The 19420-nt window shown below is 38.0% G+C and overlaps 1 protein-coding gene across 1 annotated transcript; it reads right to left on the bottom strand.

Annotated features, from left to right (window-relative positions):
• Positions 1 to 3629: 3629 nt before the first annotated feature.
• Positions 3630 to 5237, bottom strand: LOC137949441 (uncharacterized). The gene is made up of 3 exons (XM_068795496.1): positions 5031 to 5237; positions 4133 to 4355; positions 3630 to 4039 (listed from the first exon to the last, which is right to left on the bottom strand). Exons 1-3 carry the CDS (start codon positions 5235 to 5237, stop codon positions 3630 to 3632), a joined length of 840 nt encoding a protein of 279 aa, XP_068651597.1.
• Between the last annotated feature and the right edge of the window lie 14183 nt (positions 5238 to 19420).

The raw sequence follows: 19420 nt of genomic DNA, 5'->3' as shown, positions 1-19420 counted from the left end.
TACTCAAAACATAAATTGAACGATGAAAACTAATCAGATCTCACAGTTTTATTGATTCTGATGGCTTCAATTTCCTTTGACCAAGTCTGAAAGTTTAGCCTTGTAGGGCCATGAAGAAAGCTAAGGGAAAAACTAGAGAAAAGAGGATGAAAATCAGGAGAAGGGACCAAGAGGGGGTGTCCTCCCAAACACTCCTTGTGCCTCCTTTTTATTCCCCTTCTTTCTCCCGGTTTAGGGTTTTTCTTTTCGTGCATCCGGTCTGGGTCACAATGCACATGTCGCAACTTCAAGCCTGGATTCGACCTAGATGCAGCCAATATCTCTCAAAATTCTAAGTATAAAAATTGTAGAACATTTTCTTGGTGTTCCATAGCATATTGAATATCTCCATTAGAGCTCCAATGAGAGAGTTATGCCCAGATTATGAAGCAATGTCAAAACTGTCCAGAATCGCCCAATTAACTTCGTTTTGCACTTAACGCCTCCATTTGCATCCTAAATCAAAATATAAGAATAATGAGTATATTTAGGCACCAAATAATTATAAAAGCTTAATAAAAAGGGATAAAAATATAACATTTTGTATTATCATCAATTCGCAACATATTCCTTGGTCAACATATTATTTGGTGCACATACTCACATCAGATTATTTCATGGGACTTTTTACATGGATTTTTATTATTTTGGTTCGTGTTATATGGGCCCAGACCCATTTCAGTTGCAACTATTATGTCTCTTTGGATGAGACCTTATTATTGAATAAGTGGTGACCTCAACATCCTATCTTCCTCTTTACCCATTATCCATTGGTTATTTGGTTGCCTTTCTCCTACCATCCTTTATTTGACTCTCACATACCTTTGGGCCAATCTTTTGAGTGTTGCTTTGGTTGGGATTTTAAGTCCATCATGTACATATATACGGATGTTTTAAGTCCATTGAGCTCTTTTTATATATATACCCATGGATCTTTTATCGCCGTCTTGTGAATGACAGATATTACCCACTTATCACCTATTTCTACCTCTAAGAGTCAGTGCTCGGGTTGGCACACCGTGATGGAGGATCTTATTACTACATATATGTTACCCCCCTTAATTGACATTTATTACTCTTACCACTTGAGAGTCGTTGTCCTGTGGAGGAACACAGAGATGGAGTAGTTTTACTACACTTCTGAGAATGATAGGAGTGTGCCCTACTTCCAGCATGAGTTATGACTAACGTATGGAGTGATGTCATATGGTTTGGAGTGATATTACTCTCACTTATCTTATGCCAGCTGAGCCTCATGGAAGAGATTACCAGTGTGAGGGGGAGTGTTGGAAGATATGGAGGATATTCATTTTATACAAGAAGATCCTATACACCATTTGCAGCAAGCTGGGAGTTCATGATGTTCTCTTACCCCCAGCTTGAGGGGGAGTGTTGGAAGATAGGCCGAAAGCCCACACGACCAAGGAAGTCCGATATATCCAAGTGTGTTGGAAGATGGGCCCAAGCCCATAAGACCGAAGAAGGCTCACTTATCTTAGAGAGTTGGAAGATGGGTCCAAACCCATAAGATATGGACCCACCATGATCACGTGAGGTAGCATAAAAGTCTTACACAATAAGAAGTCTAACAAAGCCATAATTTGTATGGAAGCAGGTCTCACATAAGAGTTTTAGTTTAAAGGTGTTTTAGTCATGTTACTCTTCTATTTATATTGGGTTATTTAATTATGTTAGGACTTATATTTAAGTATTAGAGTTTGGGTGTAATTGGGACAAAGGTTGTAATTGGACTCTACTACTTGCCTCTATTATAAATAGGGGTTTATGTACTCTAATTACATCAAGTCGATGAAGTTTTTCTCTTTTCTATAAATTGAACATCTCTTTATATTTGAAGGCATCACTATTGGGATTATCATTGAGGATCATCAGTTGTTGTAGAGAGAGGTTAGAGAAAAATATTTGCGTGTGTACGATGACTCTTATAAACTACATCATCATCATAATGAATTATTGCAGCGGCAGTAGACAAGGCATAGTCTCACCTTGAGGCGAACTTGTATAAATCTTGTGTTTTCTTGCTTGATTATTTCTTCTTCTATGATTATTATTATTCTCGTTAGTATTGAATTAGGGCATCTAATTCCTAACAGATAAGTCATCATATAAGCTAGAAGATTTGGTGATCTTCTTTGTCATATGTGTTTGATTGATGTAATTTATCTTTCTTGATTGATGTAATTAGAAATCCTAATTGATTGAGGAGTTTCCCCAAATATGTAATGGAAAAGTTTGGTTGAAGGGTTTCTATCAAGTCTCTCTCCCCTTCTCCAAATTCGTCCAAGTTCTCTTAGCTTAAAGGCTCTCTCTCTTTTCTCTCTTTCTCCTTTCTATACCTGAGTTCTCTCTCTTTTTCTCTTCTTCTCTTCTCCTCTTCTTCCCTTCTTCTTCTCTCTCTCTCTCTCTCTCTCTCTCTCTCTCTCTCTCTCTCTCTCTCTTACTTTGCTCGAGGTTCTAATGATGGGGTCCTAAATTCAACATACCCTAATAATGGGTGTGGTTACCGATTCATCGAAGTTTTCTTTCCCTCTTCTTCCTTTGGGACAACTCACTGATTTTTTATAATAAATTTACTGTGGTTTCACTAATTGTTTGACCACCATCCTAACCTATTTTTGAAGACATTGTTCTTCATCACTTGGATGACACACCCTTAACCCACTGCCCTAGTCCACCGTCTTTGTCCCCCCTCTATACCAAGTCCTTCATCTATATCCTTTCCTCTCCACAAATATCCACCCAAGATAAACTTGGGGTGGTACTTCATTAAAGTCTTCAAGAACCCACATTATATAAAGTTGGCCTCCTTCCTCATTGGAAGCAAGTCATGAAAGATAAATATAATGATTTGCTTTCTAATCACACATGGGAGGCTGTTCATATAGTCCTAATATGCATCTGATAGGCTTGAAATGGGTTTTTTTTCATACAAAGCTAAAATCTGATCACTCGGTTAAATTCAATGCACGATTTATTGCCCAAGGCCATCGTCAAGTTGTCAATTTAGATTATGATGAAACCTTTACACCGGTAATTTTTTTATTATATCAAAATGATGTTCTCTTTTTCAATTTGATATTAACAATGCCTTTCTGAATAGGGGTTTACAATAACAAGTGTTAATGAAATGAGACCTGCCATGACCATGGTCAAGTTGTCAATTTAGATTATGATGAAACCTTTACACCGGTTGTTCATATTACTAGGCTCAAAATGGGGTTTTCATACAAAGCTTCTGATAACTCCTTGGTTAAATTCAAAGCACGATTCACTGTCCCAGGCCATTGTCAAGTTGTCAATTTAGTTTATGATGAAACCTTTACACCAGCTGTTTTCTTATTATATCAAAATGATGCTCTTTTTCTCAATTTGATACTAGCAATGCCTTTCTGAATGGGGATTTTACAATAACAAATGTTTATGAAGCAACCAGAGAGGAGAGAGCTGCTCTAGCTGAAATACCAAAGTGTCTATAGGTAGATCACACTAACATCCACGAGCAAAATCTTCACAGAGCCCTAAAGAGATGTTCAGCAAGTAGATTGGGTGGAACTCTTACGTGTGGCCTTTCAGATAACTGCGATCGTCACAGTAGGACAGAAAGATGAGTCGCACGTTGAAGCAGAAAATTTTACTTCCGTGGGAAATCTTTGTCTAATAACCGGAGATGGACCTGAAAATGATCTCCGGTAAGGTCCTGACCATTTCATTTGCATGAACTTCCGTTTCCTCCAAGGTCCCATGTGCATTTTTCTCTCCCTCATTGATCTCTTGCCTGCATTACAAATCAATCGCACCATCGCACTCAAGTGCTCCGGCTTCCCGACGTAGCACTCCGGCAGCTCTAGCATCAGTTTCCTGTAATGGTCACACGCTTTTGCCATTTCGAACTCTGCTCGAAACTCTGGTTCAATCACGTACCGAGATTCCTTCTTCCTCTCCGTCGCGTGGATGACGACGTCAATGAACTCATGCTTACCTGACAAAAACAAAGTTAAACTGTAAGAAACTCCTCTCAGTAATGAATAAAACTCCTCTTCTAATTCAACACGTGACTGTAGAATATAATCACCTCCAGGCATGTCCCTTGAGGCCTTCCACAGAGAAGTGCAGAAAGCAGCGTCATACCCAAGTGCACGAAGGTGATCAATAATAGCTTCACGCAAGCAGCCATCACAACTATTAGGGTTTAGAGTATTGCAGTGGCATACACCCGTCTCCGTTACCATTTCTTTGGCCTGTCTTACGGCTCGTGAGAGGCTTGATTCTATCGAACTACCTCGAGCTAAGACTTCCTGAGGAAAAAGTTAGAAGAGACGGTAAGAATTCACTTCATTTCAATGTGTTTTCCTTTTTTTCGCTTTTCTTTTGCCTTTCCAGACTTTCTTCGTGTTAGTAGTTCACAGACAAGGTTGGATGGAAACGAAGAAGATAGAAAAAACTTAATAATCACAATGTGATTCAACCTCATCAATAATCAGATTGTGTGCAAGTTCTCGTAACCCTGTAATTATTCAGGTCCGTTAATCAACTTGTTAGGTTTAATCTATTTTTATTATTTAGTTGTTTAATCCGTATATATGTATGTTTAAAATTGAATCAAATTTCTTTGTTTTTCTTTCTTGGATCTCTTTAAATTTTTAAAAGGGTCATTAACCTGGAAAGCTCGATTATTGTGCATTCATTCTGAATTCATTGAGAATTCATTGCGACAAAAGTAGATCAGAAATAATTTCTTCGTAATGTTTTAGTACAGAAAGGTACAGCACCAGAAAATCCTTCAACAAACACCTTAACATATTACAATTCTTCAAAAAGGATAATGCATCACGTCGATCGTCAAAACCAAGCAACCAAAGTAGAAAAAAAAGAACAACGCATTCAATTTGGACGATTCACTTTCCAGAACCAGCGGAAAATTCGAAATTCAGCGCAAGAAATCAAAGAAATATAATCTTATAGACGGTTACCTGGAGCAGGCTCTCTTGATCTTTCCAGAAAGAATTTTCGGAGGAATCATCGGTCGATCGCCCGTCGTTCTCCTCAACATCATCTTCGTCGGCATGGTCGACGAAACGGTCCGTATCGAGAGTTCCGGAAAAATATGACAGAATCTTCTCTTCCAGGCTCGCAAAGGGTTCGTCCCCAAGAGCCTTCTCCTCATAGAAATTACCCATTTTATTTTTCTGATGCAGAGAAGAAAAGGCTCTCTGGAGGAAGACGGTGTCGATGCCTCCGTGGGGACGAAGGGGAACGAGCATTATTTATAGAACCACGTCACGTCAGCATTGGATTATCGAACAGGGTGGAAGCGGATTAAATCCAACTTGCAATGGATAACAAACACGATTTTTTCTATTTACGTGGCATCATCGGCCAACGTTGGGTCTTGTTTACACTTTAGGGATTATCCCTATTAATGGAAGGAGTTAGGTTTTTCTGTTTAATTTAATTTATTGGAGAGGAAGATTAAGTCATGGATTAAGGTTTATCTTCGTTAAACCTAGAGTTCATCTCTATGTCGCCCTCACAAAAATTTTATATTGTTTTTCTTGATGTCTTCTAATATAATTCAAAGTAAAATAAAAAAATTATGTAAAAAATATAGAGGGAAATCTTCTCATTCAATTCGTTTATAATATGAGTGAACCTAGAGTTCAACTAAGCAATTGATTCGTCCGGTTTCATCTTGAATTCATTGTATTAGGCAATCAACAAAATAAACCTAGAGCCATTGACTCTAGTGGTTTCTTCAAGTGTGACCTCTAATTTTTCATATTTCTTTTGCAATCTTACACGAGGAGATTTGATTAAACTCATTTGGTCCTAAGGCACACATCAACAAGTTGATGGCTTTGGAGTTTGTTTTGAGCAGTTCATTGTATTCCTTAGTCAGCTCAATGAAGTCCTTTTGTGACTAGAGTACCATTTTCTAACTTTTGATCTTCAAAATGGTCCTTAGTCACATGCCAAATGTCCCAATGCATGGATTGGAGGAAGAATTTTACTCTTATCTTCCAATATTCATAATTTACACCACTGAATAGAGGGGGATGATTGGTGGATTGTCTTTCGGGAAGGAGCAATTTTTCTTAAGATGTTATCTTAATCGAATTTCAAAATCAAGTGGATTTTGACTCAAATCAAGTTTTGTCCTACTTTGATACCAATTGTTGGCTAAGGTGGCATCTCAAGGTGCATTGAGAATTACATGTTTAAAAACTTTAAGTCGTGGAATAATAAATCAAATAAACATGATCAATAAGCTTAGAAATGAACACACCACAATATTGATACCAAATGTTTTATTTTCGATATTGGTATTCACAACCCAAGAACCCGTGCTTGGGAAATTTTATTATATTAGCAGGAATTACTTGAAAAAAATTATGACTCTCTTTTAAGCCATTTGTATGTTCAAATACATGATTTACAATTCAATCTTCCCAAGAAATTAGCCAGATTCTAGCTCTAGCAAGGCCCTTTCAATCACAATTTAACTAGGTTCTCGATGAATCTATCACAAATGAAAAATACAAAGAAAGGTAAAAACTCACACCATTTTCAATTGGAGCGAAAATTTTCTCCTTTGAGAGATCCAAACTTCTATCCTTTGTAGGACAATTTAGAATATTGGAGTCTAACTATGATGTGTGCTAAGAGATGGTATGAGAAAAAAAATGGAATTTTGCATGTTTTGGCTTAGACTTTCTCAAAAATGCACTTTAGGAATAATTTTAAGAGATTGAGAATTAATGTTGGTGGATATACTAATAAAAGCTCATTAACTTCTCAATGGGAAGTTTGATGGGGTATTTATAAGTTCCCCAAGACAAACTAGTCATTTTTTTGCTCGTTTGCAAAAAGTTGAGTTTACATTAATCGATTAGTGTAAAGTAGATGATCGATCAATCATGTATAATGATTATTTTTTTGTCGGAATTTGACTTATTGATCAATGGTATGATCCATCAATATCTTCCCATTAGGTCTGAATTTTTAAGTTGATTGATCAATCAAAATCCTCACTGGCTGTGCATTGCAAGTGTGATGGATCTATGACCTTGCTATGATTGATCATGTTTTGTGTCCTTGTCTGACAAAGTTTTGTATGATCGATCAATCAACATTTTTTCCCTATGATAGAACATTGTCGTAACTAGATTGAAGGACCTCTGTATGCAAAAAGTATTTGAGAAGTTCTATTTCTTGTGTCTAAAACTCTTGGTTCACGTCCTTACCTAATCCCATAAGGTCACTATCAGTAATGACAATGTCATCAACATATATAACCATGAGAATCTTTCCATTTATGATGTTTTTTTGTGAATGTTGAGTGATCACTTCCACATCACTTCAACCCAAGTCGAGTTATTACCGTGGTGAACTTATCAACCCAAGAATAGAGGGACTATTTTAGCCCATAAATAGTCGTTTCTAATTGACATACATTCTCCTTCTCAACCACATAAATAGGTGGTTGACTCATATGAAGCACTTCCAGAAGATCACCATTTAAAAGGGTTCAACTAATGTATGGCCCATTTAAAATTTGTGGCTAGAGAAATAATAACACAAAGGGAACTCATCTTTACACTGGGGAGAATATCTTGTCATAGTCAATACCATAAGATTGAGTATAACCTTTTACAACTAACCTTGCTTCATACCTCACCGTTGATTATACTTGTGCCATCAGGATTATACTAGATTGTATATACCTACTAACAATCAACTACCTTTTTGGATAATGGAAGAGATATCTACACCCAAGTAGAATTCTTGTACATAGCTCGGATCTCTTTGTTGAAACTTAGGATTCCATGATGTATAATCACAGTAGAAGAGAATTAAGGGGTGAGAAGAAAAAGAAGAGTTGTGGAGAGAAGGTTTCAGGAGGAAAAGAGGAAGAGTGACAAATTTGGAGAAAAGGAGGAAGAATAGGGTTATGGACTTGTCCAAACCCTCCACCTTAAGTGTTATTCATAGATATCAAAAGTAATAATATTACAAGAATACGCTTCACCCTAGAAAAAGTGAATAAGAGAAATAAATCATAACTAATTACATCAGTACCAGTGGGCCTTCTCCTTGGTATGTGGGCTTGAGCCCATCTTCCACACACTTGGATGTGTGGGCCTTCATTGGTCGTGTGGGTTTGAGCCCATCTTCCACACGCATCTTCCACACACTTGGACGTGTGGGCTTTCCTTGGTCGTGTACGCTTGGGTCCATCTTCCAACATTCTTTATCCATGGTAGCTTTCCATCTCCGCTAGCAGAAGCCTCTGTATAACTGATAGGAATATGAGAGGATGATACTGCAGACAAGAAGGAAACACAACTTAAGATACAAACGGTGAGTGGATGCATAATTGGAGATGAGATGAGATGAGAAGTGGATGAAAGTTGTTGATTTTTAGGACTCAATGGAGAAAAAGGGAGACGGCATATTGGAGAAATCAGGAGGAAGAAAGAGGTTATGGACTTGTGTCCTAACCGTATCCCTAAGGCTCAATTTATAGATGAATAAAATTATAAGAATACAATTATACCCCTAAAACTTAAACTAATTACATCAATGTCATAATTATGAGATAACTCCTTATTTACCATAATGCCATCACTTGTGGACCTGTGGGTCTTCTCCTTGGTCTGTGGGCTAGGGCCCATCTTCCAACACTCCCCCTCAAGCTAGGGGCGAGAGAAAATCATGAATACCCAACTTGCTGTAAATGGTGTATAGGATCTTCCCATATAAAATGGTAGTCCATGATATCTTCCAATACTCCCCTCAAGCCGGTGGTCTCTTTATTCTATTCCAAGATACCCATTTGGCATATTAATAAGAGAATAGGGAATAACTGTCTTATCTTATTACATCATACAACGTTCAACAATAATTTTGAGTCCCAAACTACTTGACAAGACAATCCAAGAGTTTGTCCCCTTACAGTTGTCGATCATACTCCCTTGGTATGTGTGGAACAACAAAACCAAGACATTACAACATACTTTACAAACTCTAAGATGGGTAACCATGTTCCATCAAAATAGTGCAACGCAAAAATAAATTTAATGATTTAATGATTTTGACCCTTGCCAATTTTTATTTAGCGAGACTATGACGTGGTCAACCTTTATCCTATCACTTGTATCTTGGCCAATCATGTTTATTATGATAACTAGTTGTTCGTTATGTTCATATTATTCGGTTATTTGATATCTTATGTATCAATTATTTATGTTTGTAAGTTTATGATACGTATCTTAAATAAGTATGTTTTGCTCATTTTACTAATGTCTTTGTTAGATTAATTATTAATTTTTTATGTTTATAAGTATGTCATGCTCATATTCTTTTGTCTTAATTATACGTTATTTTTGAATTTATAAATGAATATTATGCATGTATGATTGCATTATGCACAAATTATGAATAATTTAGAGGTTTGGTTGGACACGGTTTCCAATCGATCTTACACATTCCTATCGTTACAACAACATCACATAATCCTTCTTTATATAATTCACTTAACAATTCCATCATACCACCCTTGACTCTGATAGCCTTACCAAATGGACACTGTTGGAAGATAGGCTCAAGCCCACAATACCAAGGAAGGCCCACACGACCAAGTGTGTTAGAAGATGGGCTAAAACCCATATGACCAAGGAAGGCCCACATATCCAAGAGAGTTGGAAGATGGGCTCAAACCCGGCTCAAACCCACACGACCAAGGAAGACCCACACATCCAAGAGAGGTGGAAGATGGGCTCAAGCCCATAGACCAAGGAGAAGGCTCACACATCCAAGAGAGGTGGAATATAGGCTCAAGCCCACAGATCAAGAACCACATAGTGGTGGCATGATGATAAATAAAGAGACATATCATACAGATGACACTGATGTAATTAGTTTAAGTTTTAAGGGCATAATTATAATATTATTATTTATTCTTTTATAAATTGAGCTTCAGGGGAGGGTTAGGAAACAAATCCATAACCTCATTTTTCCTCCTATTTTCTCCCCATTATGTTGTCTCTCCTTTTCTCCATGAGCTAATTCATGGAGTCCGGAAAAATCAACACGGTATCAGAGCAATACTTTTTAGAACTCACATGTAAGGTTTTTAGGATTCCAGAAACCTTTTTTTTTTTTCTCATATTGCTCATATTTCATTTATAATTTTCACGTCCAAATAGTTTCCTTCGTTTGCCACATTACTCGACAACAACCTCTCAAGTCCAAAATTTTCTATTTTTTTCCGATTCATCCATCACATGTTTCATCCGATTTTTCTCCCCGACCGAGTGGTGATCTCTCTCTGCTCCATGCTTCCATGGTGGCCTTTCTTGAATCTTTTTCGGTTTCCCCCACCTTCGTTCTTCAGAATTCCACCTCAATAAAGGTTTTTACATCGGTTGCCACAGAGTCTACTGGGAGGAAACATGGAGTGGTGTTGGAGTCCAAGGGATTGAGGATCGATTCGTGCTTCCAGAAGATTGTGTTGGTGTTGGCCGTGAGTGTGAGAGTTAGGAATGCTAAGTGAGGAGTTGTTTGTAAAGCACATGAGGTTGTTGTTGTAGTGCCTGCAGTTACTGATGCTACATGGAAGTCCTTTGTTCTTGAGGCTGACCTCCATGTCCTTGTTGAGTTTTGGGCACCAGGATGTGGGCCTTGCCGTATGATCCTCCCCGTCATTGATGAACTGTCAAAGCAGTTTGTGGGGAAGATGAAATGCATCAAGGTGAAAATTGATGACATCCCATCAATAGCCATAAGAAAGATACAATCATTGGTGCAACAAACCGTGATTTTATTATGGCTGGCTTAGCTTGGTTCTCCGAGCATCATTCTGGTCTCAGGTTCTCAATGACGCTTTCAACTCTAGCTAGTTTCGACTCTAGTAATATATTTTAGGAAAATCTTGATTTGATTTTTCCCTGGCAAGTCTAACCAAGTTACAAACAGCCCATCGTTGGCATTTTTTTTCCTGAAGCACGTCTACCGGTATTGCTCTCTGCTTCGCTGGCTCGTCAATCTGGATAATAATTCTGAGTTTATGATGACTTTGTATCGTTGCTCAATCACTGCTAAATTATCCCACATCTAGGTTGTTGTCATTCTTGCATTACTGTGATCATCTAGCTCATCATATGCTGCCAGAAATATCGTTTGGAAGATAATTGGAGATTGTATTGATAGAAGTCTTCTTGCTTGATTACTATTGTCGGTAATCTCTCTGTTGCTGGTTCTGGAGAATCGACGATCATTGGCCTTCTCTTGTCTGGCCTTTCCTTTGCTGAGTCAACCCAACTAACCAAGTTGACCCGTCTCGAGCCTCAACAGACTCTATTGAGCCAACTCGGTCCTAGTTTACCAACTCAGGCCCACTTGCTCTTTGCCTCTGTTATATGGGTCCGAGTCCCGAGTTTTACTTCAATTTCTCATGCAACTTGGCTAGATTGATTTGATACCTGACTCAGCCATCTCAACCCGGTCTCTTGACATATCGTGAGTCATTTATTGACTTGGATTATTATCTAATATAATTGACAACTTATTACTTTGTCAACATATTATTTGGTGCACAACTTTCAGATGGACTCTCTGAGGATTACTTCATATGTCTTTTTAAGGACTTTTATGATTTGGTACGTGTTATTAAATCCCATGCCCATTTCAGCTACTGCTAATGTGTCTCTCTGACTGAGACATTATTATTGATGGACTTCTCAGTTGCTGACTATCGTCAACATTGGTTATTCTAATAAAGAAGAAAGCACATGGTTGCCCCAACATGTTACGTTCAGGTGATTTCCCATTACCCTCTTTTTATTTGTTAAAATCACATCTAAGCAATGCCTATAGACCCACTACCTACAAAGGATAGGAGTGTGCCCAACGTCCAATGTATCTCAAGTCTATTATACACCCTAAAGGTGTTTTTTTAGCTACCCTTAGAAAGTTAGTAGACTTTGTGCCCCATAGTTGGACTATTTTTTTGCCTTTGAAATTGAGCGGAGAGTATTTCAGACTATGACTATTTGACTAGAGTATAGAGCTATTCATACAACTAAGAGTGAATTTTCTCTCTCTCTTGTATTACGCCAGTTGGGTCTCTTGGTAAAGAAAAAAGAGATCACCAGCTTGAGGGAGAGTGTTGGAAGATATGATGGACTACCATTTTATACAAGAATATCATGTCCACCATTTGCAGCAAGCTGGGAGTTTATGATGTTCTCTCACCCCCATCTTGAGGGGGAGTATTGGAAGATGGGCTCATGCCCACATGTCCAAGTGTGTTAGAAGATAGGCTCAAGCCCACACAACCAAGGAAGGCCCACACATCCAAGAGAGGTGGAAGATGGGCCCAAGCCCACAGACCAAGGAGAAGGCCCACACAATGGTAGCATGATGTAAATAAAGAGTTATCTCATAAAGATGACACTGATATAATTAGTATAAGCTTTAGGGGCATAATTATAATATTATAATTTATTCATCTACAAATTGAGCTTCAAGGGGAGGGTTAGGACACAAGTCCACAACATCATTCTTCCTCCTGTTTTCTCCCCAATATTTCATCTCTTCTTTTCGCCATGAGCTAATCCATAAAGTCCTGAAAATCAACAGACATCATTATATAACACTATGATTTTAATGAAAATTGATAGAAACATTCCACTCAAATATACAAAGCAAATTATTACTACACAATAGACTATAAACACAAACATTCGATTCTCTCCCCACCCTTCTCTCCTCCCCTTTCTATCCTCTCACCCACATTCCCCCTCCCCTCCCCTTCCCCCTTTGTCTCCCATCCTCTCCCTTCCCCTCTCCCTCTTGTCCCCTCCCTTCTCTCCCTCCTCTATGTTGACCTAGAGTTGATTCTCATCCATATTTTGATGCTAGCAGAACTTAATAGCGATAACAACTATAAATCTAGCATTACAAATGGTTTTCCATCTAGAGACACAAATATCAAAGTCTTTGGAAAAAGAACCAGCAAATGCTTCTCAAGACCTCAAGCTCGATTTGTGTGGTGAGTGATCTTAAACAAACATCCACAAGTTAAGATATGAAGATTTGAATATTAGAGTCCAAGTCATAAAGAAAAGTCTCAAGAACCCTAATCCAGCACCAAAACTTCAAATTTTAGGTACAAATGAGTTTTTGGAGCTTTAGGACATATTGCTTTCAAAAAAAATTTTATGCATATAAATGTTTTGAACTTTTTAGAAGTCCTTAGGATCAATTTTATCAAACTTAGGAGCCTAACCTAGAAAACTAGTTATGGCATAATCGATCATTGTTAGGTAATGAGCAATCATCCAGAGTGTAATCTAGCCGAAATATAAAGCATGACCAATCAATTAGGTTGACTGATTTATCAAAGCAAACTACACCAAAATGAGCTATAAAGCGTGATTGATCATACTTGATATTATACAGCCATGGCATCATCGCATGATTGATCGATCTGAGTTCATTGATCGATGAACTAAAGGTTTCTAAAATTGTTCAATTGATCATGTTAGATTTAGGATCTCATGACAAGGTCCTCGACTAAGGTGGTAAGAGAGGATAAGAAAAAAAAGAGGAGAAGAAAGGAAAAGAGAGAAAGAGGAGAAAACTTGACTAGAGAGATGTAGAGAGGGAGAGAGATTTGGAGAGGGAAAAATTCTAGGGCCGAATTTGAGAGAGAAGAGGGAAAACTTAATGATCTACCCCATGCCTTGAACCTCTATTTATAGTTGTGGAAGGAGGTTTACAATGACTACAACACCCTTAGGGCTACAAGCTTTGTAAAAGAAAAGACGTAAGTAGACATACATCATCTTATTTAGTTACACCTTTGTGTCATCCTTATGAGAAAACCTTTTAATTACCACCTTTGCTACCTACTTGAAATAGGGGATGTATTTACTTTGATGCCACTTCGAGATGTCTTCCAATACTCCCTCTCAAGCTAGGGGAGAGAAAACATCATAGATACCTAGTTTGCCGCATATAGTAGTTAAAATTTTGGATGTGAGTGGTTTCATAAAAATGTTTGCCACTTGCCATTGTGATGAAACATGTCTGAGAGATAAGATACCCACCTAAAATTTCTCTCGTATAAAGTGGTAGTCTACCTCAATGTGTTTTGTCCTCTATTGGAAGATTGGATTTGAAGTGATATGAATAACTGCCTGGTTGTTGTAATATACTTCCATATAAAATCATAATTCAGTAAGAAAGTATCTAATCCATAGAAGCCCATTGATTGTGAGAGCCATAACTCTGTACTCTGTGTTTGCACGAAACCTCGTCACAACATTCTGCTTTTTGCCTCTCCATATAACCAAGTTCCCTCCAACTAAGGTACGATACCCTAAAGTGGACTTCCTATCATTAGGGGATTCAACCCAACCTACAATAAAAAAAACCTTCTATGTTGAAGTGGTCATGATTCTTATAGAGAAGCCCTTTCCTAGGAGCTCCTTTTAAATATCTTAGTATCCTCTCCAAGGCTTGCCAATGGGTAAGTTGCGGCTTGTTCATATACTAACTCACCACACTTACTGCATATGATATATAAGATCTCGTCACTGTGAGGTAAAAATGTTATGCCACAAGCCTTTGATATTTACCTATATCAACATCTCCCCTAGAGCTTGCACATTGCTTTGTATTGGCATTCATAGGAGTGTTTGATGGTCAACACCCCCATCATCCATATGTCCTGTAGTAGATCCAAAACATACTTTCATTGAGATAATACAATTCCTTGCTTTGACTAGAATACCTCAATACCCAAAAATATTTCAGAAGTCCAAGATCCTTCATTTAAATTCTTTGCATATATTCTCTTTGACTTCTTCTATGTTGGCTGCATCAATTCTTGTTAAGACAATATCATCCACATAAATTACCAGTAATATTTTTCCCTTTAAAGTATTTTTGATAAAGACAACGTGATCTATTGAGCACCGGCTAACTCCATACTGGAATATTTTTTTGGCTAAATTTGTCAAACCAAGCTCGAGGCGATTGTTTAAGCCCATATAAAGACTTTGTCAATCTGTATACCGACTCCCCCTAAACCACAAAACCAAGTGGTGATGCATATATATCTCTTCTTTAATGTCCTCATTCAAAAAAGGATTTTTTACATCCAATTGATATATTGACCAAGAGGAATTAGCAGCTAGAGATAATAAGATGCATGGAGAGTTTAATTTAGCCACTAGGGAGAATGTTTACTCATAATCCACTCCAAAATATTGAGTGTACCCCTTTGCAATGAATTGGGTTTTGAGGTGTTCAACATAACTATCTGGATTGTGCTTCATAGTGAAAGCCCATTTGCATCCAACAGGTTTCTTGTCGAGAGGAAGAGGAACTATGGTCCAAGTTTGATTCTCATATAATACAAGCATTTCTTCTTCCATGGCTGCCTTCCATCTTGGATGTCTCAGAGCCTCCTATAATGACTATGGAACAAAGATGGAAGAAATAGATGAGAGAAATTGACAGCATGAAAGAGACAATCGATGGTGAGAAAAAAAGTATATAGGATGAGAAGCGCAGAGCCCAGTGCAAGTCCGAAGTTCCTTCCACAGAGTTATGGATCAAGTATCAAATTTTGGGCCAAATACAATAGGGGATGACAAGCTTACCTCAGATGGATTCGTAAACTCCACAAGTGTGGTGTTGGTTGTTGCTTCAAGGGGCTGAAGTAGATCCACTTCAAGTGGCACAAAGGACTTCAGAGCTGCCTGAACTAATGAAAGTCTCAAAGGAGAATATTTTGAGGAATAAAAAGAAGTGTCCTAAAAAAAGTGACATCCCTAGAAACAATTAACATCTGAAGAGAAATATTATAGCATACATAAGTTTTTTGGGTATGAGAGTTACCCAACACTTATTAGACTTTGGGTCAAACATACTCTTTGGAGGGTATTAAGTTGTGGAGCCTAATTAACGCCTTACGCTGAGTCGGTAAGCGGATATATTGACTATTGTTTCATTAAGGATTGTTTGGGGATGTCAGTCTTGTATTACGGTTGCCCTAGTTTTCTCTTTATATTTTGGGGTACCGCTATTAGGGTTTATTATCATCGAGTAGGATCATCAATATCGGCTGAGAGTGGTTAGAAAAAAATACGAGTGTGTGTGATTTCTCTTGTAAACTATTTCATCTTCATAGTGGATTACTGCAATGGTGGAACATAGGACGTAGTATCACCTCGAGGTGAACCTGTATAAATCTTGTGTTCTTCGCTCATGTTTTTTTTCTTCTTCTGCGATTATTATTTATCTCGCTAATTTTGAATTAGGGCGTCTAATTCCTAACATATGGGACGTGACATGAACAAAGCATGTGCAACTAAAGACCTTCAAAGGAAGGGAGAAGGGGTCTTCATCTGTAAATACAATGAATATGGGGATTTATGGCTAAGTACTAAATATAGTAGCCTATTATTAAGGAAACAGATTATAAGAATGGCATGAGGCTGGTAAAAGTAAGGCACCTTCATAGACTAGAGTAGGCCATGAGCTACACCAATTTTTTAGGGGTGTAGGTATAGTATGCTTGATGGATAAGGTAAGTATCCTAACAAAATAATTGAAATTTACCAAATAGGTACTCTTTGGCATTATCTCTTTTATTTTTTCCAAATTGAGTGGACACCTTGACAAGAAAAAACTTAAATATGGGAAAAATTCAGACTATTCTTTGAACAAAAATAGCCATGTGACTCAAGTGAAATCATCAACAAAAGTAACAAAATAATTAGCTTGAGATATGTTTGAGACACTTAAGGGTCCTCATACATCTGAATGAATCAATGAAAAGGGAACAACACCTTTAAGTACAACTCGAGGAGAATATGTTATCCTCTGGTGTTTGCTCAACTGACAGACTTTACAATTTAAAAGCGATAGAGTTTTCAAAGATGGAAATAAGTGTTGAAGCGATGTTGTAGATGGATGACCAAACCTGTTGTGCCATAATCTTGCCTATGTCTGAGAAGTGGAAACCGCAGTTACAAGAGGCAAGTATAAGTAATAAAGGCCCTCCTATTCATGGCATTCGCCAATCACCTGCGTTATTGTTAGATCATGAAAAACACGAGAAGAAGGCAAGAAGGTGATGAAACAATTAAACCATTTTTTTAATTGGCTAACAGATAACAATTTAAGAGGAATTGGGGGACAAATAAAACATCAGTAAGTGGAAGTGATGGTGTACCAGAGGAGGATCCCTTCCCAAGAACTTTGGTTTGGGATTCATCGGCTATGGTAATAAACTTGTTTGGTAAACATGGAGACACGGAACGTAACAAACTCTTATTACCTGTAAGATGCTCAGAGGCTCTTGAGTCGATGATCTAGGATGAAGAGCAAGAAGTGATAGAAATCATACCTGGTGTAGTGGTGGCATCAGAGTTTTCATCCTCTGCAATAATTCATAATCATCATCGGTTATAGTCTTCTTGCCTCTTTGTGACTCAAATTTGTCTTCATTTTTCTCATTATTAACTGAGTTCTGATTGGCAATGACCCAATCTAGTTTTCCATGAAGCTTCCAAAAGGTATCCACCAAATGGTTTAGTCCAACACATTGAGTGTAGACCCAGTTATTTGTCCTTAAAGAACCAGAGTCAGTTCTTCCACCTCTTATTCGTCCTCATCTATGATTTCTATCGCACCCTCGGGTGGTAGAAGATGTACCCCTAATACCTAAGTACATAGTAGATGACACTTCATTACGGGAGGTGGAGGAGGGATGTAGTATCCGAAGTAATATTACACTTATGTCATTGAATGATGGAAGTGCTGAGGAGCTGAGAAGTTGAGTCTTGGTTACTTCAATGTTAGGAATAATTGCAAAAAAATAAAATAAAAGCAAGCACGAAAACACACGAGATTTATAGGTTCGCCTCAAGGTGAGACTACATCCTATATTCCGCTACTGCAGTAATCCACTATGAAGATGAAATAGTTTACAAGATAAATCGCACACACTCACAGGAGTTTTTCTCTAATTTCTCTCGGGACACAATAGATGATTCTCCACAATTATGATCAAACCCAAATAGAGTTTTCAAAGATGGAAATAAGTGTTGAAGCGATGTTGTAGATGGATGTCCAAACCTGTTGTGCCATAATCTTGCCTATGTCTGAGAAGTGGAAACCGCAATTACAAGAGGCAAGTATAAGTAATAAAGGCCCTCCTATTCATGGCATTCGCCAATCACCTGCGTTATTGTTAGATCATGAAAAACACGAGAAGAAGGCAAGAAGGTGATGAAACAATTAAACCATTTTTTTAATTGGCTAACAGATAACAAATTTAAGAGGAATTGGGGGACAAATAAAACATCAGTAAGTGGAAGTGATGGTGTACCAGAGGAGGATCCCTTCCCAAGAACTTTGGTTTGGGATTCAATGGCTATGGTAATAAACTTGTTTGGTAAACATGGAGACACGAAACGTAACAAACTCTTATTACCTGTAAGATGCTCAGAGGCTCTTGAGTCGATGATCTAGGATGAAGAGCAAGAAGTGACAGAAATCATACCTAGTGCAGTGGTGGCATCAGAGTTTTCATCCTCTGCAATAATTCATATTCATCATCGGTTATAGTCTTCTTGCCTCTTTGTGACTCAAATTTGTCTTCATTTTTCTCATTATTAACTGAGTTCTGATTGGCAATGACCCAATCTAGTTTTCCATGAAGCTTCCAAAAGGTATCCACCAAATGGTTTAGTCCAACACATTGAGTGTAGACCCAGTTATTTGTCCTTAAAGAACCAGAGTCAGTTCTTCCACCTCTTGTTCGTCCTCATCTATGATTTCAATCGCACCCTCGGGTGGTAGAAGATGTACCCCTAATACCTAAGTACATAGTAGATGACACTTCATTACGGGAGGTGGAGGAGGGATGTAGTATCCGAAGTAATATTACACTTATGTCATTGAATGATGGAAGTGCTGAGGAGCTGAGAAGTTGAGTCTTGGTTACTTCAATGTTAGGAATAATTGCAAAAAAATAAAATAAAAGCAAGCACAAAAACATACGAGATTTATATAGGTTCGCCTCAAGGTGAGACTACATCCTGTATTCCGCTACTGCAGTAATCCACTATGAAGATGAAATAGTTTACAAGATAAATCGCACACACTCACATGAGTTTTTCTCTAATTTCTCTCGGGACACAATAGATGATTCTCCACAATTATGATCAAACCCAAATAGCAGTGCGACCCCCCCCCCCCCCCCCCCCCAATTATAAAGAAAAAACTAGGGCAACCACTTTACAATGTGAAATCCCCAAACTACCCTTAATGACCCCCTTAC

The sequence above is a fragment of the Aristolochia californica genome, unplaced genomic scaffold (genome assembly GCF_029961685.1).
Source record: "Aristolochia californica isolate CCGP_79_NKW_82.1479 unplaced genomic scaffold, dmAriCali1.0.hap1 SCAF_14, whole genome shotgun sequence".
NCBI lineage: Eukaryota > Viridiplantae > Streptophyta > Magnoliopsida > Piperales > Aristolochiaceae > Aristolochia > Aristolochia californica.
This window is presented reverse-complemented; position numbering and strand designations above follow the sequence as displayed.

What these genes read in the sequence shown, in the direction of transcription:
- LOC137949441 (XM_068795496.1), bottom strand. Translation starts at nt 5,237, where the DNA reads ATGGGTAATTTCTATGAGGAGAAGGCTCTTGGGGACGAACCCTTTGCG. An exon ending in ATCAAGAGAGCCTGCTCCAG is followed by an intron (nt 4,356 to 5,030) that starts GTAACCGTCTAT and finishes CTTTTTCCTCAG; the next exon opens with GAAGTCTTAGCTCGAGGTAG. An exon ending in CTCAAGGGACATGCCTGGAG is followed by an intron (nt 4,040 to 4,132) that starts GTGATTATATTC and finishes TGTTTTTGTCAG; the next exon opens with GTAAGCATGAGTTCATTGAC.